Source organism: Pseudophryne corroboree, chromosome 12, assembly GCF_028390025.1.
Source record: "Pseudophryne corroboree isolate aPseCor3 chromosome 12, aPseCor3.hap2, whole genome shotgun sequence".
Classification (NCBI taxonomy): Eukaryota; Metazoa; Chordata; class Amphibia; order Anura; family Myobatrachidae; genus Pseudophryne; species Pseudophryne corroboree.
Window position 1 is genome coordinate 77,141,980 of NC_086455.1, and position 27,993 is coordinate 77,169,972.

At 44.0% G+C, this 27,993-nt stretch overlaps 1 protein-coding gene across 2 annotated transcripts in view; it reads right to left on the reverse strand.

The window, feature by feature from the left end:
- PAPLN (papilin, proteoglycan like sulfated glycoprotein) overlaps positions 1-27,993 on the reverse strand; it is a 275,678-nt gene that overhangs the window by 172,965 nt on the left and 74,720 nt on the right. For both annotated transcript variants that reach the window (XM_063947669.1, XM_063947668.1), the window contains exon 4: positions 19,008-19,123. In XM_063947669.1, coding sequence (XP_063803739.1) covers positions 19,008-19,123 — 116 coding nt within the window. The remainder of the gene's footprint in view (positions 1-19,007; positions 19,124-27,993) is intronic.

A 27,993-nucleotide genomic window follows, 5' to 3' on the forward strand; every position in this document is an offset into this window, starting at 1 on the left:
CTGTGTGGCGCCCACCCCCTTCCAGCGGTAGGTAGGGATTTAAAGGGACAGCACCGTGGGATCTTGTAATCCGATATTGTGATGTATGTTGTTACCGTGCAGGGCAAAGTGTCTGTTTGTTTTAAGTTTGTGCATAGTTGTGTTGCACCACCCACACGAGCTAGTTTGAGGGCTCTGTTTATGTAGCTAGTGTAGCGGACGCACACTAGGGTAGTTCTTGGCCCTGCACGGCTGTTTTCTCTTTACCTCCTTACAGGGACCTGTAAGTGGAGAAGATCGGAGTGCAAGACTTGTAACGGTGAGTAGCATCTGTGTACGTTTGTCCCTTTGTCTGTCCCCGAGCGCCGGAATAGGGGTTTGCTCACGGACGTGAGAACCCCTTCATCACACTACGCGCGAGTGTGTGAATTCTGGGTGGCTGAGGCTTTGTGCCTGTGATGACCTTTCACCCAACCGGTGAAGGTCGCCGTCACCCCTGGGGTATCCCCTTTTCCGGTGGAAGAAGGGTGTTATGCACACCAGTGCCTGCAGGAAAGTACTGGTGTCAGAACTGTTATGCACTCCAGTGTCTGCAGGAATGTACTGGTGTTTGAACTGTTATGCAAAACAAATGGACTCACAGACAAACTGGGGAATATGACATAACGTACACAGAAGGTGATAGGGTAACAAAATACACACAAAGTGAACAGAGAAGCCCAGAGGCTAAGGAACTGGGTATCTCCCTTGTATTAGAACTGCTCAGATGTAAAAAGCAAGATGCTGTGTTTTAATACGTAGAGAACCTGAAATGCTGTTGCTAAGGGCAACAGCAAAACCCTAAAGGGTTACCAACGGGTGTGGCAGTAAACTCCTTGGTCAGAGATGGAATGATAGACACAAGGAGAGTCTCCACAATCCTATTTCTCACTTGCAGTGCACAGGTTTTAGCTTACTGCCACTAAACTGACCCCTGACACCTAGCACAGTGAGACAGGATTAGACAGGCAAGTCTTAGAATACAGCCGCAAACTTGCTAGGTTCACAGAGTAGTAACAGAACCCCAGCAAGCTAAACGACTGACTCCAGTCTTACTGCTAGGTCTGGATTGGCAGAGTGTAATACCAAATCCCCAGGCCTATTTGCAGTAAGCAACAAACAAATACAAAGCTACACAGTACTGGCTAACTTTCATGAACTGACTAACCAACAAAGATTCAGCAGCATCTGCTTACCCTGAAAAGAGGCCTTATAAAGCAGGTGCTGTCCACGCCCCACTCAGACCTCACAGACTGTGAGCACAAAAACCAGCACCGGATCCCCTGCCGTGCACAGAGCCTATAACCACTGCACAGCAAAAGACCCGAACCGGAGTATCAGCTGCGCTCAGGTTACTCCACTAGCACTTGTCTCCCGGTTGCCATGACGACGTGGCAGCACAGGGCAGGAGACCCTAACAAAGGGTTGATACCCCACCCTTAAGGTAGACTATTTTCTCCTCAGCTCGTTCGTCCGTCAGCTCCGAAAGGGAATCATCGTGTCCGGGTCCGACTGAAGAGTTCCAGGTCCGTTGAAGGTTCCGGTACCTGAGGTGAGAGAGTGCGGCGCCTGGTAAGTGGTGAACCTACACCTGCACGGCAGCAGGCACTACACGCACCGCCGCCACCCTCTTACAGCTGCTCCCCTACAGGCCAAAATGTCCAATGGTAATGCAGATGTAAAGACAATAGTAAAACACAGGCCTCTTTGGATGTAGTGAATGCAGAAATCAAGTAAAAAGACAACATTAACTCTAAACAAGAACAGGTACTACACTATGAAAAAGCAACCTCTCTTACACATAGTACAGGGTATGTATGCTGTCTGCTGGTGCTTTCTGGCCTACAGATGTATGGGGGTAATTCCCAGTGGACCGCACTGCCTGAGGGCCACACCCCCTCCTCTAGGGGTCAGTAACTTGGTGAAGCAGTTCATGGATGAACTTGGGTGCTTGGTTTGTTTCTATGGAAATCCTGCCACTCAAAGTGGGTGGTCCTTACAGCACTGTCCCCTCCTTTATAACGTGGCATTGTTCTTTGCATGTCCTCTCTAATGATTGGCCAAGTCCCTCTGTGGTGGCTGGCCACACCCCTTCTGGTAAATAGCCACACCCCTTAAGCTTGGGCCCTACTACTGCATTACCTGATGGGCCCATTATACTCCAGTCCAAAACTGCTAGAGTGTCCCTGATTGTGCGTGATTTCTGCATCTCTGCATTCTGTAATATCGCCGGGGATTGCTGACATGGCACCATCAACACTTGCACCTGCCCAAAGGCAGTTGTAGTTTCTCCATCCGAATATATGCTCTGTGGGAGCAGCTGTGCATCTGAGAACACTTAGCTGGCACCATTTCTGAAACCGTATGAACAGACTGGAACAGCACCTTTGTGCGAACACTGTGAAATGCATGCACCATAGGGGTTCTCTGAATGTTTGGCGCACACACAGACCATTGGCATTGTGTGCGGTGCTGTCGCGCCTCAGAATCAGGGCATAAAGGGGTTTATTGTTGAATTTCCATGTTTGTGGCTTAATTTAGTATAATGCTAACTAGCATTGATTAGTGAATTGCTTGTATGTACAGTAGGAGAATATAATGACGAGTAATGCTGCAGGCACTGAGTAGAGATTGTTATTTGTTTTCTGGGTGAGCCAAGAATAGACAATGCGTGTTTTCAAAAATATACCCAACAAAGAACGTATATTCCTCTAATTCAAAGCTCACATATAGATACATGGCTTCTACAGACTACGCTGCTGAAGATCACAGGCATTCCATACAAAAAAAAAAAATCACAGGACTGAGGCCTAAGGGGATCTCATAACAGGTGCTTCATGCGAGTCATGGAAATATTACAGCACTCTTAGTAACATAGTATCTAAGGTTGAAAAAAGACAATTGTCCATCGAATTCAACCTATTTGTGGTCTCCTATGTACGTTTATTTTGTAGAAAATTTTTACTGAAGTTGATGACTACCGTTACGTTTTACCCCTCTTTTTTTATAATAACCATAGTGCGTGACTATGCCCCGTAACCCTGGATATCCTTATCCATTAGGAATTTATCTAACCCATTCTTAAAGGTGTTGACTGAGTCTGCCATTACAACTTCCTCAGGCAGGGAATTTCAAACACGTATCATCCTTACCGTAAAAAAGCCTTTACGCCGTATTGTGCGGAATCTCCTCTAACCTGAGCGAGTGTCCACGAGTTCTCTGTGTTGATCTAACCAAAAACAGGTCCTGCGCAAGATCTGTATAATGTCCCCTTATATATTTGTAAATGTTGATCATGTCCCCTCTTAATCTCCTCTTTTCCAGTGTAAACATGACTAGTCTTGCAAGCCTTTCCTCGTATTCCAGCGTCTCCATACCCTTAATTAGTTTGGTCGCCCGCCTTTGAACCTTTTCTAGCTCCAGGATATCCTTTTTGTAGTAAGGTGCCCAGAATTGTACACAGTATTCAAGGTGTGGCCTCACAAGTGATTTATATAACGGGATTATAATACTCTCGTCCCTAGCATCAATTCCCCGTTTTATGCATGCAAATATCTTATTAGCCTTCTTTGCCGCAGTCCTACTTTGGGTACTACTGCTTAGTTAGCTATCTATGAGGACACCTAAGTCCCTTTCCAGTACAGTATCTCCTAATTTTACCCCATTTAGTAGGTAGGTGTTATTTTTGTTTTTATTAGAGGAATCTGCTCCCCCATTTAAGAAACTCTCTAAGGTGCAGGTACATGAGTGTGTAATGTTTATGTACAGTGTGTACGATAGGCAAGTCCCATCACAGACCTCTGTATACAGCACAATACCGATATTATCTCAGGAAAAACAACAACGTAATTGTCTGGTAGACACTGCAGCACAGGTTACATAGCTGTACCGTAGACTTCAGGCACTGAGGAACCCAACAGTGTCTTTACTATCTGATCTCTGATTGTCAGCACATCTTAGGTCAGAAACACAAGACTGAAGTGGTTGTTTTTTAATCACATTCCTGTCGGGATGTAATGGCTTCCGAGATTGCTGGAGATGCGGGAAGCTAGCCAAACTCAGACATTTTTTCAATCAGTTAAGACAGAGGAAAGCAGATCAGATCAACTAACAAGTTAAAATTTTTCAGCCACAATTTCATATAGAAATACAATAACGGGGGGCGTGGCCTGGATGCTGAAGGCAGCACACGTGCATCGCATGAGCTCCTGCAGTTGGCAGCCTTATTAACCCTGCTATACAGCCCTTTGCTGTCCCTGCTTCCAGCAAAGTTGACCCCGGATCCCTACCAACCACCCTGAAGTGCCCCCGCAAGTGCCGCAGAATCGGGGAGCACCTTTTGGAGCTCCCGTGGATTGCGGCCTGCGGGTGCCTCCCAGACCGGGACCTCAATTTTCCCCCCAGACCAGAAGGCCTTCCAGGACCAGTGGAGTGGCGCTGTGGATCCCCCCCTCCCCCTACCTCCTGGTGACGGAGCAGCTGCTGAGTGCTGCACGCGGCGGCTTCTGGAGACCGGCGGCTGCGCTCTGTCCCCGGCCAGCCGGAGCCGTCGGAGGTGGGACGGAGAGGAGCGGCGCCCGGTGGCCATTTGTGAAGGAAGACCTGCTCCAGGCTCGGAGCTCGCGCCCGCGATCTGCGCTCAGTGACACGCCGCCTGTGAATCTACAGGGACGGGTGAAGTGGATACCACGGAGCTGCGCTCCCAGGCAGGGAGACAGTGCATCAGCCCCACTCCTTTTACAAATTTACCCTGGTAAGGCACCTTTCTATTACCCTCACATCCTGGAGCCCCTGCATAACTGCTGGCCCACGCTATCCCACGCGATACGGGCTCCTCTATACTGAGAGCATTCACAATATTCAAGTTGGCTCCTGGTGTCGACAGTAGCCTCCCCGGCTCCTGAACCACTTACTATCGGCCGGACGGCCTGTGACTGCGCAATTTACTTGGAGACCGGGGTTCGGCCACTAAGCGGCTGCTGGTGTTTCTGCTCTCTGGTTACAACTAATTCACGGCTGCCTTCGGCTGGAGTCGGCTATCCGGCTGATATATCCTGCATCTTTTTTCTGAAGTCCGCTGCAGACGTAAACCGCAGCACCGCACATAATCATGTGAAGACCTCCGGCAGTTGCTTGAAAGATGATGCTGCTGGCCTGATGTTTCCTTAAAGCCACGTGGGGGGCTACTGCATGGCGACGACCCGCACGTTTTTTATGCTACATGGGATATGTAAATGTGACACATTATACTACCTTTCTTAATAACCGATCTCATGGTGAGAGGCACGAAGAAAAATAAGGCCACGACCAAGCCAGACGAGGCTCCAAACTCTGCGGCCCGCCGTTCCTCAGATCTACGTCAGTTCTTGACAGCACCCATAACAGGTCTGGTCTCCACTCTAGCTGTCCCTGACTCCCCAATTCTCGGTATGCCGGTGGAAGACATGTCGGCTCCTCAGACCCCACAACCATCATTGTCCGCCTCCTTGACAACTGATATTAGCGAGATTCTTTCCCATGTCAAATCACTCCCCACGAAGCAAGATTTCTCAGCGTTAGAGACCCGCTTACTGTCTACCATCAAACGGGAGGTGACTGCATTGCAAAAAGATATATCGCAGGTCGCAACCCGCGTCGTCATCTTGGAACGACATGAGATGTCTAGCTTTGCTTCTTTAGCTAATTTTCAAGAGGTGATTTCCCATCAGAGGAGTGATATTGCCTTCCTTAAATCCCGTGTTGAAGATATGGATAACCGTGGGAGGCGGAATAATATCCGGGTCAGGGGACTCCCGGAAAGCGTCCAACAGGCTGATCTGAAGAATGCACTAACAACGATATTTGGAGAGCTTATTGATTTGGATCCGAATGGAGACATACTGTTCGATAGAGCGCATCGTGCTCTTCGACCTCGAGGCATACCATCGGACAGGCCGAGGGAAGTGATCTGTAGGCTCCATTATTATGCTCAAAAGGAGGAGATACTGAGAAAGGCCCGTCAACTGGATAATATTGATTTCCAAGGCGACAAGATTCAGTTATTCCCTGACCTGGTGTGGTCAACCCTACAACAGCGTAGAGCCTTGAAACCCCTTACAGACTCCCTTTGGAAACTCAAACTGAAATATAGATGGGGCTTCCCTTTCTCTCTTCAGGTTTCCCATAATGGTAAGGTAGCGGTGCTCTCTAAACCACCTGATTTGCCGGCCTTCCTCACGACTCTCTGCATTCCACCAATCCTGCTGCCTGATTGGGACTCTTACCATCATCAGCCTATTATTCCAACCGTGACTCCTCCAGATGACATGTGGCAACAAGTGCGTTCCCCACGAGGACGGGAGACCCCACCTACAAGCTCACAATCTCCGAGGCCTCCATGATTGGATTCTTCGGCCTGTATTGAAGTGATAGCTCCTGTATACACGGACACATATGTTGCTCTTTATTTATGTGCTAATTCATGCTTCTAAAATATGTGATCTGTTATGTTTCGGTTCCTTCGGTTAGGTGGTTTCTAGCTATAATTGTTGCGTTGTAGTTGAAACGTATTCGAGCTGCATTTTATATGCTTTTGATTGCGTTTCTTCGCAATGTTCAGATTTCTCATTTTTGTATTTCATATGATGCTCATTATTATTCCTAGGTACATTTTTTCATAGAGTATATTTTTGATTTGTGGGTGGTCGCCGTCCTTGGCCCCCCGTTTAGACCCCCACCATGCTGCATCCCCTGTCCTCCTGGGTTGGGAGACGGCGGGTTCCCGCTTCCATCCCCTTTGCAGCAGTTCTCTTTTTCATATTGTTATTCACGAAGCTTATTGTTGATGTATTTTGCAGTGTATCTTTCCACACAGCACTTTTTTCTGGTTTCCTTTCTAAGCTACTGTCCTCGCTTAGTACTCCTCTTTCTCCCCTCTATATTTCTGTGGTAGAGATGTTCATTACTAATTTGGTGCTGCTTCAGTCGCAATGGGTCCAGATGATCTACGTGTAACTACCCTTAACGTAAAAGGCCTAAATATCCCTGAAAAGAGATCCAAACTCCTCAAATGGCTTAGAGACGAGAGGGTGGACGTTGCCCTTCTTCAAGAAACACACTTCAAGATTGGCAACGTCCCGCCACTTAAATGTCATTATTACCCCCATGTTTTTATGGCTAACAATCCTTCCGGAAAGTCACTGGGAGTAGCCATTTTATTGGCCCGTCACCTACCCGTCCTTAATGTTTCCTCCCATAGACTGATTGAGGGTAGGGGGCTGCTGGTGAAATGTGATATCCATGGCTAACGTTTTTCCTTTCTAAATGTTTACGCTCCCAATTCTAAGCAGCCTTCCTTTTTATCTTCAGTTTTGGAAACTGCTGAGCCTCTCCTTGAGGGGGTAGTGATGATGGGGGGTGATTTAAATTGGACTCTCGACCCTCTTCATGATACCTCTAAGAAGTCTGCCCTTCGGCCGGAGAAGGAGTATAGGAGAGTGCGACGCGCCCTGCTCGACCACCAGCTGATTGACTCTTGGAGACTGACACACCCTTCGGAGGTAGATTTTTCTTTTTATTCACATCCCCATCAAACATATTCCAGAATCGACTATCTATTTATAAGTCATCGACATTTACACTTATTTTCTGACTCTTCAATAGGGCAAATTGTTTGGTCTGACCATGCCCCGGTCAATCTAACTATTCGTCTTTTACCTAGTACAAGACGCCAATGGTCATGGCGCTTTAATGATACTTTGTTGCAAGACGTGGTTTGCCACTCGCAACTTGAATCGGCCCTAGATTCCTACATTAGCACTAACGATACGGAAGATATTTCTAAAATCTCTGTATGGGAGGCACATAAATGCGTCTTGAGAGGGGTGTGTATCCAATTGGGCTCAGTTCGTAAAAAACAAAGGGAAAAACTCCGGGATGATTTATTAACTAGGATTAAATCTCTAGAACTCCTCCATAAGAATTCCCAAACCCCTCAACATTATTCTGATCTTGAGACCACTCGGGCCGACTTGAATCAATTACTCTCTGACAGGGTTAAATTTTCGTACAGGAAGTGCCAAAGCAGATACTACCAGTGGGGCAACAAACCGGGGAAATTGCTAGCTAAAGTTTTTCGTGAGCAACGTGCACTTACCTTTATTCACTTGATTAAGGATGACATGGGCCAACCCCATCAAGAGACTGCTAGAATTGCTAAAACCTTTCAGGATTATTATTCCACCTTATACAATCTTTCAGGGCCGATTGGGCGGGCGGATAAGTCATCCCATCAAGCATATATATCTTCCTATTTGAGATCTCTAAGCTTCCCAACATTGTCCAAAGAAGATGCAGACGATTTAGATGCTCCCTTCTCTGACGAGGAGGTTATGAAAGCCATTGATTCCTCGCCCAATGGTAAAAGCCCGGGCCCCGATGGGTTTACTCTTGCTTACTACAAGGCTTTCAAGGGGAAACTAACACCTCTCAGTGCGAGAGCCTTCAATGCCACCTCTGACACGTCACATTTCTCCTCTCAATCCCTCGAAGCACATGTCACAGTTTTACCCAAAGAAGGTAAAGATTCTAGCCTCTGTTCTAGTTACCGACCGATCTCGCTGCTCAATATAGATATAAAACTTTTTGCTAAATTGGTTGCAAACCATCTTAAGCGTTTGTTGCCGGATTTGATTCATGGAGACCAGGCGGGTTTTGTCTTGGGGCGCGAGGCCAGAGATAATACGTCCAAGGTACTTAGTATGATCCACTATGCCAACCAATCCACGTCGCCCTCGATCCTATTATCAACTGATGCTGAAAAGGCATTCGATAGGGTGGACTGGGATTTCTTGTTTGGTATTTTGAAGCATCTGGGACTGGGCAATGCATGTCTCCATAGAATCTTGTCTCTCTACGCTACCCCTTCCGCCAGAATTAAAATTAACAGCTCCTTATCAGACCCCTTCACTATTTCAAATGGCACAAGACAGGGCTGTCCACTATCCCCATTACTTTTTGTTCTATGCATGGAAGCTCTAGCTAGAAGCATAAGGGCCAACCATAATATTTCTGGTCTGCAGGTGAGAGGGAGGGAATACAAATTGACCCTATATGCGGATGATTTACTGGCTTTAATTTCGAACCCGGTCACCTCACTCCCTATCCTGATGTCGGAATTTGATAAGTTCGGAGCCCTTTCTAATTTCAAGATTAATTACTCCAAATCTATTGCACTGAACTTGACTACCTCTTCTACTGTGGTTTTTGGGTTTGAAGTGCTCCTTCCCCTTCACCTGGCATGACCATAGGTTGAAGTACCTCGGGGTTTTCCTTTCCAACGACCTGTCTAAATTATTCTCCCTAAACTTTGGCCCCTTGCTGAAAATGCTCCGCATAGATTTCCAAAAATGGAGGAAACTACGACTATCTTGGTTTGGTAGAATTGACGTAGTTAAAATGAATGCCCTGCCTAGGATATTGTTTTTTTCTCCAAACCCTCCCCATACACATTCCTCCCCATTGGTTTCGGGACATTCAGAATCTTATACTGAATTGTTGCATTATCTCAGTCAACAACCTTCTCTCTTTCCCTCTATACACTTGGTATACAAATTTAAAAAAAGACCTGTCAACATTAACTGACAATAATTAATAATCCACATTGGTAACTACACAAATCATTACCTTATTCTGAGTTTAAGTAACTCATAACTAAAACAAAACACTCTCATTACTATGCTGTAATGTAAATCTGATAGAACCTTTGAGGGAAACTCTACTAGTGATGCTATGTTTCTGAGCATCCAATGATATTCAGCTGTGCACATATCTATCTGTAACAGTAGGCTCAACATAGCTCATTTTCTTGGCGCGCAAGGAAAAACTAGAGATATTGTTGTTAAAGAATACATGTGAACAGAAACAATAAGTATCTTTGTTTGGGGCAGCAACACACCTAGATTCAAACACGACATATTATTTCGGAGGAAACATCAGGGGGGACAACATATCTATCTGTAACAGTAGGCTCAACATAGCTCATTTTCTTGGCGCGCAAGAAAAAACTAGAGATATTGTTGGTAAAGAATACATGTGAACAGAAACAATAAGTATCTTTGTTTGGGGCAGCAACACACCTAAATTCAAACACAACATATTATTTCGGAGGAAACATCAAGGGGGACAACTACTTCCACACATCCCCAGTTATTATCATGCCGTACAATTGAATAGAGGCCTGGAATGGACACGGGCAAAGGACTGTAAGCAGTGGGTGCTTCAGGAGGAGGGTTGCCTGCCGCATTATTTTGAAATCACACCGTGGCTTCCCAACCTCCCGAAGGTTTCCCATCCCACAGCCTCCCCCACGCTTAAATTGTGGAACACACTTAGGATGAGAGGTCAAATATCTTCCAAATGGTCACCTTTAACTTCTTTTCTCTTTAACTCTGAGTTTATCCCAGGTCTCCATGGAACGGCCTTCACTTCATGGGCGGGGGCGGGACTTTTCAGTGTTGGCCAGCTGGTGAGTTCGGGCAGGGTGCGTTCATTTTCAAATATTCAATCTCTCTGGACCATACCGAATTCCGAGTTTTGGAAATTTCTCCAGGTTCATCACTTTTTAACATCCTCCAAGAATCTCTCTGACATAACTAGAGATCTTACTGCTTTTGAAAAAATGTGCGTTTCTCCTCAAGCTCCCACACAGACCATATCCCAGATCTATGTGATTATCATGGAGGACCTCTTCCCGCAGCCCCCTACTTTCATGAATAGCTGGGAGAAGGTTATGCCGAAGTTAGCATTACAATCTAATTGGGAATCTGTATTTCGCAACACTCAGGCTAGCTCCTTATGTTTGTCGACAATGGAGACTCTTTATAAACTCATATATAGATGGTACAGGACTCCTTTGGTGCTTAATAAGATGTTTCCTGCTATTTCAAACCTTTGTTGGCGATGTAAAGGTGCCCCAGGAAGTTTTCTGCAAATATGGTGGGATTGCCCTCTTATAGTTTCCTTCTGGAGGGAAGTTTTTAAATGCTCAGAATTAATATTGGGAGATATAGTCCCTAAAGACCCGGAGTTCTGGCTCCTTAACCTCACTCCTGTGGGTTCACATACCTATAAGGGCTCACTACTAAGACATCTTAATAATGCAGCCAAGGCCGTGATAACGACTCTATGGAGATCACCCTCACCCCCTTTGGTTAAACAATGGTTTAATAGGATTGATTACTTTCTAGACATGGAGGATCTTATTTCCTTCTCATCAGGAAGACCTGTAGACTTTACAGCCATTTGGTTTCCATGGTATGATTTTAAAGAATCATCTGTATATAAGACTTACATGTCTATTTAGACTCTGTTCTACTACTAATCCTGATGGCTTTTCAGCATATTTCAGACCACCTGACAGTTGTACCCTCCTCCTAATCTACTATGTGACCCATCTAAACATTTAGACAATTTATTCTATTTTTTAATCCTTACATTCCTACCCTCTCCCCCCCCCCCCCTCCCCCCCTCCCCCCCTCTCTTTCATCTGTGTCTTCTTCTCTCTTTTCCTTTTTCTTAATTCCTCTTTTCACACTGTTTTACCATATGGCTACTTCTATATGTTTGTTTGAAACTAAAAATGGACGATGTTTTATTGCATATTAGGAGACTATATTGTGATTCATTGCTATGTTTGATTTGCAAGGATACTGTCTTCCATTGTCAGAAATTTGTTGTTCATTCTGTATTTCCATTGTCACAATAAAAACAGTTTACGTAAAAAAAGAAATACAATAATAATTTTAATTTACAAGAAAGTAAATTGGCTCACAAACTGGCACCTGATCGGGCCGCAAAAGGAACCCTGCCCGACCGCTGCAAAAGGAAGCGGACGGGGCAGCATGCGGCCCGCGAGTTTGACACCCCTGATGTAAGGTAACCTAGACAAGCTTTCCTCCATTGAGCCTGCGAACATATAAGGAAATAAAAACAGTGAAGTTCTCGAAAGTCTCCTATGAGAAGTTGAAGAAAAGCCAGACTAGAGACAAGAAAGAGGATACTAAGCACTAAGGATTACGTAGGAGAGGATAATATAGATATATATATATATATATATATATATATATATATATATACATACATACACACACACACTAGTGATGAGCGGGTTCGGTTTCTCGGAAACCGAACCCCCCCGAACTTCACGCTTTTTACACGGGTCCGAGGCAGACTCGGATCTTCCCGCCTTGCTCGGTTAACCCGAGCGCGCCCGAACGTCATCATCCCGCTGTCGGATTCTCGCGAGGCTCGGATTCTATCGCGAGACTCGGATTCTATATAAGGAGCCGCGCGTCGCCGCCATTTTCACACGTGCATTGAGATTGATAGGGAGAGGACGTGGCTGGCGTCCTCTCCGTTTAGACTAGAGTAGAGACACTTGATTGTTGATTTACTAATTTTGGGGAGCATATTAGGAGTACTACTTGCTGTTGCTGATAGTGTGACCAGTGACCACCAGTTTAATTAATCCGTTCTCTGCCTGAAAAAAAACGATACACAGTGTGACACAGTCACATACCATATCTGTGCTCAGCCTCAGTGTGCTGCATCATATGTAATACTGTATATCTGACTGTGCTGAGTGCTCACTGCTCACACAGCTTAATTGTGGGGGAGACTGGGGAGCAGTTATAGCAGGAGTACATATTTTAAGTACAGTGCACACTTTTGCTGCCAGAGTGCCACTGCCAGTGTGACTGACCAGTGACCACTGACCACCAGTATATTGTGATTGTCTGCTGACCACCAGTATATTGTGATTGTCTGCCTGAAAAAGTTAAACACTCGTCGTGTGGTGTTTTTTATTCTATAAACGCATTCTGCTGACAGTGTCCAGCAGGTCCGTCATTATATAATATATACCTGTCCGGCTGCAGTAGTGATATATATATATTTTTTATATCATTATCATCCAGTCTATATTAGCAGCAGACGCAGTACGGTAGTCCACGGCTGTAGCTACCTCTGTGTCGGCAGTCGCTCGTCCATCCATAATTGTATACCACCTACCCGTGGTGTTTTTTTTTTTTCTATCTTCTTGATACTAGTAGCTTACTTTAGGAGTCTGCAGTGCTGAGCTGACAGTGTCCAGCAGGTCCGTCATTATATAATATATACCTGTCCGGCTGCAGTAGTGATATATATATATATTTTTTATCTCATTATCATCCAGTCTATATTAGCAGCAGACGCAGTACGGTAGTCCACGGCTGTAGCTACCTCTGTGTCGGCAGTCGCTCGTCCATCCATAATTGTATACCACCTACCCGTGGTGTTTTTTTTTTTTCTATCTTCTTGATACTAGTAGCTTACTTTAGGAGTCTGCAGTGCTGAGCTGACAGTGTCCAGCAGGTCCGTCATTATATAATATATACCTGTCCGGCTGCAGTAGTGATATATATATATTTTATATCTCATTATCATCCAGTCTATATTAGCAGCAGACGCAGTACGGTAGTCCACGGCTGTAGCTACCTCTGTGTCGGCAGTCGCTCGTCCATCCATAATTGTATACCACCTACCCGTGGTGTTTTTTTTTTTCTATCTTCTTGATACTAGTAGCTTACTTTAGGAGTCTGCAGTGCTGAGCTGACAGTGTCCAGCAGGTCCGTCATATAATATATACCTGTCCGGCTGCAGTAGTGATATATATATATATTTTTTATCTCATTATCATCCAGTTTATATTAGCAGCAGACGCAGTACGGTAGTCCACGGCTGTAGCTACCTCTGTGTCGGCAGTCGCTCGTCCATCCATAATTGTATACCACCTACCCGTGGTGTTTTTTTTTTCTTCTATCTTCTTGATACTAGTAGCTTACTTTAGGAGTCTGCAGTGCTGAGCTGACAGTGTCCAGCAGGTCCGTCATTATATAATATATACCTGTCCGGCTGCAGTAGTGATATATATATATTTTTTATATCATTATCATCCAGTCTATATTAGCAGCAGACGCAGTACGGTAGTCCACGGCTGTAGCTACCTCTGTGTCGGCAGTCGCTCGTCCATCCATAATTGTATACCACCTACCCGTGGTGTTTTTTTTTTCTATCTTCTTGATACTAGTAGCTTACTTTAGGAGTCTGCAGTGCTGAGCTGACAGTGTCCAGCAGGTCCGTCATTATATAATATATACCTGTCCGGCTGCAGTAGTGATATATATATATATATTTTATATCATTATCATCCAGTCTATATTAGCAGCAGACGCAGTACGGTAGTCCACGGCTGTAGCTACCTCTGTGTCGGCAGTCGCTCGTCATCCATAAGTATACTAGTATCCATCCATCTCCATTGTTTACCTGAGGTGCCTTTTAGTTGTGCCTATTAAAATATGGAGAACAAAAATGTTGAGGTTCCAAAAATAGGGAAAGATCAAGATCGACTTCCACCTCGTGCTGAAGCTGCTGCCACTAGTCATGGCTGAGACGATGAAATGCCATCAACGTCGTCTGCCATGGCCGATGCCCAATGTCATAGTACAGAGCATGTAAAATCCAAAACACCAAATATCAGTAAAGAAAAGGACTCAAAAATCTAAAATAAAATTGTCGGAGGAGAAGCGTAAACTTGCCAATATGCCATTTACCACACGGAGTGGCAAGGAACGGCTGAGGCCCTGGCCTATGTTCATGGCTAGTGGTTCAGCTTCACATGAGGATGGAAGCACTCAGCCTCTCGCTAGAAAAATGAAAAGACTCAAGCTGGCAAAAGCACAGCAAAGAACTGTGCGTTCTTCGAAATCACAAATCCACAAGGAGAGTCCAATTGTGTCGGTTGCGATGCCTGACCTTCCCAACACTGGACGTGAAGAGCATGCGCCTTCCACCATTTGCACGCCCCCTGCAAGTGCTGGAAGGAGCACCCGCAGTCCAGTTCCTGATAGTCAGATTGAAGATGTCAGTGTTGAAGTACACCAGGATGAGGAGGATATGGGTGTTGCTGGCGCTGGGGAGGAAATTGACCAGGAGGATTCTGATGGTGAGGTGGTTTGTTTAAGTCAGGCACCCGGGGAGACACCTGTTGTCCGTGGGAGGAATATGGCCATTGACATGCCTGGTGAAAATACCAAAAAAATCAGCTCTTCGGTGTGGAAGTATTTCAACAGAAATGCGGACAACATTTGTCAAGCCGTGTGTTGCCTTTGTCAAGCTGTAATAAGTAGGGGTAAGGACGTTAACCACCTCGGAACATCCTCCCTTATACGTCACCTGCAGCGCATTCATCATAAGTCAGTGACAAGTTCAAAAATTTTGGGCGACAGCGGAAGCAGTCCACTGACCAGTAAATCCCTTCCTCTTGTAACCAAGCTCACGCAAACCACCCCACCAACTCCCTCAGTGTCAATTTCCTCCTTCCCCAGGAATGCCAATAGTCCTGCAGGCCATGTCACTGGCAATTCTGACGAGTCCTCTCCTGCCTGGGATTCCTCCGATGCATCCTTGCGTGTAACGCCTACTGCTGCTGGCGCTGCTGTTGTTGCTGCTGGGAGTCGATGGTCATCCCAGAGGGGAAATCGTAAGACCACTTTTACTACTTCCACCAAGCAATTGACTGTCCAACAGTCCTTTGCGAGGAAGATGAAATATCACAGCAGTCATCCTGCTGCAAAGCGGATAACGGAGGCCTTGGCATCCTGGGCGGTGAGAAACGTGGTTCCGGTATCCATCATTACTGCAGATCCTACTAGAGACTTGTTGGAGGTACTGTGTCCCCGGTACCAAATACCATCTAGGTTCCATTTCTCTAGGCAGGCGATACCGAAAATGTACACAGACCTCAGAAAAAAACTCACCAGTATCCTAAAAAATGCAGTTGTACCCAATGTCCACTTAACCACGGACATGTGGACAAGTGGAGCAGGGCAGGCTCAGGACTATATTACTGTGACAGCCCACTGGGTAGATGTATGGACTCCCGCCGCAAGAACAGCAGCGGCGGCACCAGTAGCAGCATCTCGCAAACGCCAACTCTTTCCTAGGCAGGCTACGCTTTGTATCACCGCTTTCCAGAATACGCACACAGCTAAAAACCTCTTACGGCAACTGAGGAAGATCATCGCGGAATGGCTTACCCCAATTGGACTCTCCTGTGGATTTGTGGCATCGGACAACGCCAGCAATATTGTGTGTGCATTAAATCTGGGCAAATTCCAGCACGTCCCATGTTTTGCACATACCTTGAATTTGGTGGTACAGAATTATTTAAAAAACGACAGGGGCGTGCAAGAGATGCTGTCGGTGGCCAGAAGAATTGCGGGACACTTTCGGCATACAGGCACCACGTACAGAAGACTGGAGCACCACCAAAAACGCCTGAACCTGCCCTGCCATCATCTGAAGCAAGAAGTGGTAACGAGGTGGAATTCAACCCTCTATATGCTTCAGAGGTTGGAGGAGCAGCAAAAGGCCATTCAAGCCTATACAATTGAGCACGATATAGGAGGTGGAATGCACCTGTCTCAAGCGCAGTGGAGAATGATTTCAACGTTGTGCAAGGTTCTGCTGCCCTTTGAACTTGCCACACGTGAAGTCAGTTCAGACACTGTCAGCCTGAGTCAGGTCATTCCCCTCATCAGGCTTTTGCAGAAGAAGCTGGAGACATTGAAGGAGGAGCTAACACAGAGCGATTCCGCTAGGCATGTGGGACTTGTGAATTTTCAGCAATCGGCGTACGAGGTTACATCCAGAAAATGTGGAGAAGATGATGTTCATTAAAATGAATTATAATCAATTCCTCCGTGGAGACATTGACCAGCAGCAATTGCCTCCACAAAGTACACAGGGAGCTGAGATGGTGGATTCCAGTGGGGACGAATTGATAATCTGTGAGGAGGGGGATGTACACGGTGATGAATCGGAGGATGATGATGAGGTGGACATCTTGCCTCTGTAGAGCCAGTTTGTGCAAGGAGAGATTAATTGCTTCTTTTTTGGTGGGGGTCCAAACCAACCCGTCATTTCAGTCACAGTCGTGTGGCAGACCCTGTCACTGAAATGATGGGTTGGTTAAAGTGTGCATGTCCTGTTTATACAACATAAGGGTGGGTGGGAGGGCCCAAGGACAATTCCATCTTGCACCTCTTTTTTCTTTAATTTTTCTTTGCATCATGTGCTGTTTGGGGAGTAGTTTTTTGAAGGGCCAGCCTGCGTGACACTGCAGTGCCACTCCTAGATGGGCCAGGTGTTTGTGTCGGCCACTTGGGTCGCTTATCTTAGTCACAGAGCTACCTCATTGCGCCTCTTTTTTTCTTTGCGTCATGTGCTGTTTGGGGAGTAGTTTTTTGAAGGGCCAGCCTGCGTGACACTGCAGTGCCACTCCTAGATGGGCCAGGTGTTTGTGTCGGCCACTTTGGTCGCTTATCTTAGTCACAGAGCTACCTCATTGCGCCTCTTTTTTTCTTTGCGTCATGTGCTGTTTGGGGAGTAGTTTTTTGAAGGGCCAGCCTGCGTGACACTGAAGTGCCACTCCTAGATGGGCCAGGTGTTTGTGTCGGCCACTTGGGTTGCTTAGCTTAGCCATCCAGCGACCTCGGTGCAAATTTTAGGACTAAAAATAATATTGTGAGGTGTGAGGTGTTCAGAATAGACTGAAAATGAGTGGAAATTATGGTTTTTGAGGTTAATAATACTTTGGGATCAAAATGACCCCCAAATTCTATGATTTAAGCTGTTTTTTAGGGTTTTTTGAAAAAAACACCCGAATCCAAAACACACCCGAATCCGACAAAAAATATTCGGTGAGGTTTTGCCAAAACGCGTTCGAACCCAAAACATGGCCGCGGAACCGAACCCAAAACCAAAACCCGAAAAATTTCCGGTGCTCATCACTAACACACACTATACTATACAAAAGCCTAAAGAGTAACCCCAGTAATAATAAACTGGGGTGGGTCAGTGCAATATGGAGTTTGACAGGACCATGTTAACGTATGGGCTCACTGTACTGCTGCCCCGAGCCGAGGCAGGCTGGGCCAATCAGAGTGCAGCATTTCTCTACCTGCCTCCCAGCCTGCAGCCAGACAGTGAATGGCTGTCAGTATGCTGTTTGGTGGATGGCCGGAGCTATCCACCAATCATAGTGCTGACAGCTATTCACTGTAAGAAAGCACATGGAAAGGCAGCTCGGGACCGCAGGAGGGGTAAGTTAAGATTATTTTTTTATTTATTCCCATTAATGGGTGGGCACGGGCCCCAGTACATTGCTCTGCCCTGGGACTACAATGCGGTTAAGATGATCCTGGTGTTTGGAGGATCGCTTGCATTATCTCAGTCAACAACCTTCTCTCTTTCCCTCTATACACTTGGTATACAAATTTAAAAAAAGACCTGTCAACATTAACTGACAATAATTAATAATCCACATTGGTAACTACACAAATCATTACCTTATTCTGAGTTTAAGTAACTCATAACTAAAACAAAACACTCTCATTTACTATGGTGTAATGTAAATCTGATAGAACCTTTGAGGGAAACTCTACTAGTGATGCTATGTTTCTGAGCATCCAATGATATTCAGCTGTGCACATATCTATCTGTAACAGTAGGCTCAACATAGCTCATTTTCTTGGCGCGCAAGGAAAAACTAGAGATATTGTTGGTAAAGAATACATGTGAACAGAAACAATTACATAGTTACTTTTAGAAGTGAAGACCACATGTGGTTCTTACCAATCTGTGATCTCTTGCTAATAAGGTGGCAGATTGTAAATGACAGAAGTTCTATCATGGACAATAAAAGTTGGAGAAATTTCTTTTAATATTCGTGTTGCTAAATTGAACTTTTACTGCTTGGGGCTTAGAGTAGTTGCCTTCCCTCGTATAATGCCCATTGATCATAAGGTACCTATGCCAGGTTCTAGTATAAGTACAGTACAAGATTGCCCTTGTATATAAGAGAGAGAAAAAGTAAAATAAAAAAATAAATGGTTACAATTGTTTCCATTTACCTGCGAGAGTAACACTGACGTTCTCTAAAACTTACACCCCCACCACAGGTACGGCTACAGTCTCCCCAGTCACTCCAGTTGTCCCAGAAATCACTTTGTCTTTTATTCTTACGTGCCTGGAAAACAAAATTGTATGAGTAGTAAAATACAAAAAAAGATCAACTGATTATTATACTACTTTTCAACCAGAACATTACAAGGGGCACAAAACAAGGTCAACTGTTATGTCTGACAGAAAGCAGCACAATTTTCAGAGTAGTATATTATATAACAAGGTGTGTGTATAAAGAAATGTATTCCTCGGTCTCAATGTCAAGCGGCTACATAATTGTGATTGAACCAGGACCAAGTGGCTACACAAATATGGCTGAACTGGGGCCAAGTGGCTACACGAATATGGCTGAACAGGGACCAAGTGTCTGAAGTAGGACCAAGTGGCTACATGAATATAGCTGAACTGGGACCAAGTGGCTACATGAATATGAGTGAACTGGGACCAAGTGGCTACACAAATATGGCTGAACAGGGACCAAGTGGCAACACAAATGTGGCTGAAGTAGGACCAAGTGGCTACATGAATATAGCTGAACTGGGGCCAAGTGGCTACACAAATTTGGCTGAACAGGGACCAAGTGGCTGCACAAATGTTGCTGAAGTAGGACCAAGTGGCTACGCAAATATATCTGAACTAGGAAGATATGACTTTTTAACATCTAGGTTGAATAGGCAGCTTTGAATGGGTAAAATGGGTGCAGTTATTTCAGACAGATCAAGATCTGATGTTGACCTGGAATGGTAGTCATAAATTCATTTCTGTAAAATTTCAGTCTGACTCTGTATAGAGACCATCCAAAATTTGCAGATTGAGTAGTTAGTTGAATATGGCTTTGATTTTTAAGTACAAATTTTCTTTATTGGGTATAAAGATAAAACAACAAGTTGTAAGATAAAGGTATGTACACTAAAAAACACAGGCAGTGATAGTCCAAATGAAAGGCAAATGCAAGCTCTGGCTATCTACAGTACTAATCAGAGTGGTGCAATGTCTCCACAAATTAAAAACCATACAGAGTGAGAAACACACTGGGAGATGGTGGAACCGAATGCAGGCCAGCCCAAGTGAGTATTAGTCATTTTATTTTGCTTCCTTACATTTATCTGAGGTCTGATATTAACTGGGAATGTGGAGGCGACTGTCTTATTTTTAATGAGAGAGTAGGGGTGTTGCAGAGTTGCAGTATGTTTTCAATGATGGAGGGTGAGTTGAAGATCTGGGTCATGATGGTTGGAAACAGACCCAAGTCACAATTGAGGTATCTGTCTGTAAGAGATGAATAAGTAACAGCACTTTAATGATCTTGTCGCTAGCTTCTTGACTGAGCACAAAGTCAACATGGTCACTGTGGATAAGTTTTGGCTAAAGAAGTTTGTTGAATAATTTCACATCTACAATGTGCGTTGGATAGAGATAAAGTGGAGAGAGACTAAGTACCAACCAACTCCTGTCATTTTTCAAACACAGTCTGTAACATAGTAGTTATGAGCTGACTGGCTGGTACTTTATCTCTTTCCAAGGCTTAAAAGCACGGAATACTCAATTCTGGAAAAGGAGCAGCTAATGGCTAGTGGAGATATCAGTGCAATGCATCACGGTTAGAAAAATTATATAGTTGGAAGTAATTGGAAAAAAAAGTGGAGGCAATATCAGTGTCATGAGCAGGGTCACACCCTTGTCTTTGACAGAGTATATAAAGGACACAACCCTTTATGTCCTAAGAGCACTGACCATCATTGTACAGGGTTGATTGCCCCAACAAAAATACCAGCTACTGTACTTCCTATATGATGGCTTAATCTTGTCTAGCCTCAACTTGCTAAGAGTAGAGGGAGCAGCCACCAGCTCTACAAGGACATCAGAAGAAAGCCATGTCACTTTGTATAGTCTCTAAGACACACATTTTCTGTAGTAGTATATACATTTGCACCAATCCTTGCCTTTTAAGGAGGGAATCTAGCTGAATACACTGACCTACGTACCTACCTCTGAAACAAAGTCTGGAGAACCTCAGGAGTAAATCGGTTTCTATATAATATACAATAAGTGTCAGACAGCAAAGATTCCTTCAATTTCCAGTACCTCCGCTCCAGATTAAATTGTGCTAAAAGGTTAGGTTTTGAATCATAACTTAGAATTAGGGAAATAATTTGTTATGAAATGCTACAATGTTATTCCAAGGTAACATTGCTGTTTAAAGTAAAAACAAAGATGCTTCTCACCTTGAAATCTTGAAATAAAATCATAACAAGCTTAAGTTCTAAGGAAGACATGTACTAAGCAGGGATAAAAGTGAAGGCGTGAGCCAATGGAGAAGTTACCCATGGCAACCAATCAGCATTGACATAACATTTATAACTTGCATACTATAAACATATACAGAGCAGCTGATTGGTTGCCATTAGCAACTTCTCCACTGGCTCACTTCTCCACTTTTATCACTGCTAAGTACATGTCCCTTTAGTTTATTATCTACCAACACTAAAAAAGTAGCAAGGTATTTAATTAGAGATCTCGGTGGAAAGCATTTGTCAGCCACATTAGACTTATGGCCAGACAAACCACGTTGCTCAATTATATTATAGTATACCAGTATGTTTTTAAACTTTATAGTGTATATTTTAAAAGTGCATTTGACTATGGTGACAAAAGGTCTTTGCATTCAATCTGCAGCTACTCATCCAATGAAAAGCCGCCCATCCTTGTTTTTAAATAGTCAGTCAGGGATACGGTAACCTGTTACCAATCAGGTTATTGAAATGTTCACAGCAACACAGACTATTTTAGTAAGTAAGTACAGGACTGCCTGTGACAAGCAATGTCATGACATACGGAAGGGAATGGAGTCAAATGTTGAAGGGACAGCGTCCCAGTAATGTGAAGAGACAAAACCTTCAAAATATACTGTGAGTTTAGCCTGCCTGATAGCCCTTTTTCATCCAAACTGTCTTTAAAGTTTGCATGGCCTCACCTGGGAGGGGGCGTGGCCTCGCAGCACGATCATGCTTTCAGCATTTTGGGGGAGTGCCATGTGCTACCCGAACAGCTGGGCAGCCCACTGGCTCACCTCCCTGCACTGTTTAGATGCTGTACGCATCTATTCAGGGATCACTCACTGCTTTGGAGAGCAGAGAAGCGGTGATCACAGACTCCACCAACCTTCCTCCCTGCCCGGGGGCGGGATATCGGGACAGTGTCCGAATAGCAGACAGTTGGGAGGTATCGGGACAGTTACGAGGTATGGTAAAACATTATGAGGATGATTTATGAAGCAGTGAAAAGAGTGGAGAAGTGGATCATTGGAGTAGTTATCTATAGCTGCGAGGGAGCATTTTTTAAGTACATTTTATACAATTATAGCTTTATGCCGACTGTGTGCTATTGCAACTTCTCCACTCTTTTCACTGCTTGATACATAAACCCATAGGAGAGGTAAACCATGGTGTCTACTCTTCCTTGCTCCCCTTTTGTAAATATCACCCCCTTATTGTGGATTTCTAGATCCCACGCAGTTTGTACAGTAATGTAGGGTAACCATAATATCCCTTTAATCTGGGACACCTATGATTTACACAGGTTCTGTGGCTGGCTAAACTCTAGCCTGCATTTCACCTGGTTTTAGCCAGCCACAGAACCTGTGTAAATCATAGGGGTACCAGATTAAAGGGATATTATGGTCACCCTAATGTCTGTAATGCCCTTCCTTCTGCAAGTGAATAGTTGCAGTGCCTCTCCGGTAATTTCTTTATCTTTGATTTCTAACTGTCTGAGTTGGAGTATTGTCTGCTGTTTAGCTTTGCTCTGAATTATCATTGTACTGTTTGATACCCTTGTTATTTTTTTTATTATTAAAAATGATTACAGCTTAGACTTTTCACATAAAAATAGTTGTAGCTTTCTATGCTCCTAATATAGGCATCACTTTGAGAGAGGTAATTACTGTGCTTTCTGAGATTCCCCTGTATGGTGTATGCATGATGAAAGCATACAGCGTAATAGATACTTAGATAGTAAAGCATTCATACTGATCTATCCACATGACAGGAGATAAAACACACCACACACAGGGCAGACAATTGTAAAGAAACAGCTACCGCACACACACCCACGGATTAATTCCTACAGTTGAAACACTTGTGGGAATATACATATTTAGTCCACAGGCAAAATGATCTCATGCTTGGCACACTACCTTACACCAATTACCTGACTTACTGTAATAATAACATAATTACACTTAAGGATGTAACGACAGGAGGTTTTATGAAAAAACTACATTGGAAGCTGAGAAGAGTCTGGCATGTGCACCAACACATTACATCTCTCTGTAACTCTGAATGTTTCATGGATTTAGGGGTCTATTTACTAAAGTACCAGCCAATCGGCTCCTATCTGCTATGCCACAGGCTGTGTTTGAAAAATTACAGTTAGGAGCCGATTGGCTGGTACTTTATCTCCAGCGACTTTATCTCCATCTAAGGCTTAGTAAATAGACCCCTTATGCAGGGGTGTATCTAGCAGTCCGAGCACCCCTGGCAAAGTATAGGACTGGCGCCCCCCATATTTCAAATATGGAAGGCATGTGTGCCAACAAGGGGGCGTGGCCACAGAATAGCACTCCAAATTCAAATGACACCACACAGTAGTGTCCCTTACTCACATTACACTGCACAGTAATGTACATTTTTCAAGTTATGCTACACAGCTGTACCCCTTATAGGCATTACGCCACACACTAGAGCCCCTTATTAACATTATGCTACACAGTAATGCCCCTTATTAACATTATGCTACACAGTAGTGCCCCTTACACACTGTGTGTGCCCTCCAGCTCCCGCTGGGATGTTGTCACCTCCCTGTTCTCACTTCCCATGCCACTATATATATATATATATATATATATATATATATATATATATATATATATATATAAATCTGTATACGTATTATCTCTCTCTCTCTCTATATATATATATATATATATATATATATATGCACATATACATATACATGTATGCACATATACATGTAAATATACACACATATACATATACATGTATGCACATATACATGTAAATATACACACATATACATATACATGTATGCACATATACATGTACATGTACACACATACATATGGCCTCAATCCAGCACTCTGGCAATCTGTACTAGTGGAATCGTAGTTCCCCTGGTGCCCTCCTTACGTATATGTACATGTGTGTGTATATATATATATATATATATATATATATCACAAGGTGCAGCACTCCAGGCGATTTAAGAATACGTAGTTACAGCAGCATATGCTTTGGTAATGTTTCAGTGCCGTTTATGTATACAGTATATGCCACGTGTGTCTATATACATATATATAGTATACGCCTATATTTCCATATATAATAATGGCATCAGCCAGAGTGCCGTACATTGCAAATCTCTCTCTCTCTCTATATAGAGAGAGAGATTTATATATATATATATATATATATATATATATATATATACACATATACACGTAGACTATTGCAGGCAGCACTCGAAAAAAAATGCAGAATCTAAGCAGGTTTATGTCAACATTTCAAAGTATTTATTTACTTCGTGTCGGCTTCCTGGTGTGCGGTTCCGGCATGCAGACGTGTCTGCATACTGGACCCGCATGCCAGGAAGCCGACACATGGGGTTCTATAAAGGTATGTTTTGTATGTTAAATAATTGTCCTGAAGACGAAGTTAATAAATACTTAGAAACGTTGACATAGATCTGCATTTTTATCTGAGTGCCGCTTGCGATGGTCTACGTATATGTGTAACCCTACCAGGTTACTAAGGAGGGCACCGGTAAAGTTATTCTGCCGGCACTTGGGAGTGAAAGGATTTATTATATATCCTGATGAAAAGCCCAACTTGGTCTTGAGACGGTATGCGGGAATAAACCCTTTCAGTGCTTGTAGAAACCATGGAGTGCCACCTGATCTATGCTGTATAAGGACTCTGTTTGCTGTGTATCTGAGGAGGAAGGCACCCTCCCATGCCAGGGCATTACTAATAAATATAAAGGTGGCACTCACAGACTTGCATATAATATAGGGTCAAATGTCTTTATCCTGATGAAAATTTTAATGAATCTAAATGTTGAAAAGCTGTATCTACCCTTGTTTGTATACAAGTTCGTGAGTGCCACCTTTATATGTATTTGTATTGCCTTCACGTGGGAGGGCACCTGGCAGCTTTGAACAGTCAATTTGTACCTGTGTCCCCCCGCAGTGACACCCGCCAGCGGCAGCTACAGTTACTGGCAGCGGTGTCCGGCACTGCGCACCACATACGCTATAGAAACTGTAACTAAACTACAGCTCCCAGCAGCCCTTCCTGCAAGCTGTAGTTTAGTTACAGTTTCTATAGCGTATGTGGTGCGCAGTGCCGGACACCGCTGCCAGTAACTGTAGCTGCCGCTGGCGGGTGTCACTGCGGGGGGACACAGGTACAAATTGACTGTTCAAAGCTGCCAGGTGCCCTCCCACGTGAAGGATGCTGTGCTTATTGCCGGGCGTCACTCTGGCCACGGGTGGCACCGGCGGGTGGCGCGCCTCATCGGCTGGCGCCCCTGGCGAGTGCCATCCTGGCCAATGGGTAGATACGCCCCTGCCCGTATGCCTCTAGAATGTAGGATGCAGCAAGCACCAAGCACAGGAGATACCCCAGTGGTGCAAGTATGCAGGTACGCTCGGGTACGGAGTACCTTTAAGAAATTGGCAGCAGGTACGCAGTACCACCCACTGCACACTTTGCACACGTGACTGCCATTTCCGCAATTATAATGCGCTGCCGAGCAACAAGACCATGGTGTTTGGCAGCCTGATGGCGCCTCCCACTTTGTCAGTGGACACTACTATTTATATATTATGGAGGCATTACTATGTATTTCTATTGTAATGTGGGACACTACTATATAGGTCTATTATTATGGGGCATTACTATATATTTATATTGTTATGTGGGACGGTATGCAGTTAACATACCGCCCGTCAGGATCCCGGCTGTCTCATTACAGACGCCGGGATCCCGGCAGGGGTACTACACCGCTGCCGGAATACTGGCTAGGTAGGTGATTTTGTATGGTGTCCAGAGGCGGGTGGGATGTCACTTTTTCTTGAATCATCAAACAAAGAAAAATGCTGTCCACAGTAAATATACTTTATGTGCCAATTAATTATATGGTGTATTTATTAAAAGGTGTCTCCACTGGTGATAGGGGTTTGCCATATACTGTATATCAGGGGGCTACCACAGGTGATAGCAGTGCAATAGCTTTCCCATATAAAACACAAGCCTCGGGTTTTGCCGGGCAATTTAAAGCGGCAATAATACTGAATGCAAAACCTGGGGCGTTTTACAGTCAATATTATCAAACAGTTTCGAAAACTCAACACTTAGTAAATATACTAAATACACCCCCTAGTGCAGCTTTTAGCTTCACTGTTCTATTGTTATCTGGCTATTGGGGTAACGCATGGCACATTACTTCAGACATATCCCTCCAGCTGACTCTTAAAGTTCTGGGTTATGACTCGACCAGTTTTATTTAGGGTCGCCACTGGTGTCACATTAACAAGAAGCTTAAAAGATATTTGAAGAGTACTCCTTAACATGTTTTAAGGTAACGCCTGTTTTCTCCCAGGTCTGGACAGCTCTATTTTCACTGTCTGGAAATCAAGATTTCTGCCACTAGAGGTATATTTGGCACAATATGTACTTTTTCTTCATTGTCAAAAACATTTTACCTCCCAAATAAGCAATTTTACATGAATCTCCAGGCTCGTCATTTTGCACAGTCACAACCACTAGTGATTCCTCCTGATCAGGACGCTGACCCAATATAGTCCCTTATGTCCTTTATTAACACTAATGGATATAGAATAAGGTTTTTATACCCTGTCCTTATAGTGTCTTGTCAAGACATCCTATGGCATAATTCTCACGTGAAATGGTCTGCTGATATCCCATCTCCCATGCCTCCTGAGTCCTGTGTCATTGGTGAAACACTCTACTACTACCCTGAAACATTTACAGTCTACAGCTTTACAAGAAGTGCATCCTATTACATGTGCCATGTACAGAGACACTACTTAATTACAGGCAATCTAGGATTCTTCCCAAAATGTGGTACATAAGGGGACTCCTTTTTACATAACTTCTGGGAATGTGGAAAAATTAGGACATTTTGGGATAAACTAATAGGTTTTATAAACAGACAGTTTTCGATACAGATATCTAAATGTCCTATATAGTTCTACACATTCTATATCTAGAAAGGCAGGCCATGTTGCCAGATGTGGAAAAAGTTGTCTCATGTTTCTATAAAAAATAGGAGATAGATAGATAGATAGATAGATAGATAGATAGATAGATAGATAGATAGATAGATAGATAAACACTCAGCTTCACATTCTACAGTTATTTGAGTCAACAAATTGGTATTTGTTTCGCCAAATTGTGAATGCTGCCAAGGTAGTACACACCTGATTTCCGGAATACGCATTACCATAGACCCCTATATCCTAATGTTTGCATATGAACATCTGCTACTTGTCTTGTCTTCCACACTCTTGTCCTTGTCCTCTTCCCTTTACTATACATCCTTGTTTTATTTATTTTGCTTATTTCGTTTAGTCATATGCTTGATATCCCAGTTACTTGTCTTATTACCTTATGTACAAGGTACAGCCTTTGACATATGCTTTATTTATTGACCTACTACTTGCTATGTACTAATAGCTCTTCTTGAACATTGATGAGTTTACGATCAGATCTTTTATTTTTGACAAGTAACTGTTTACTTATGTTAATGTAGAATATTTGCCTCAACACACTTTTAAATTTCAATAAACTATTTTTGAAAAAAAGCTGTGGGCTAGTATCACTGAGGCGGCGG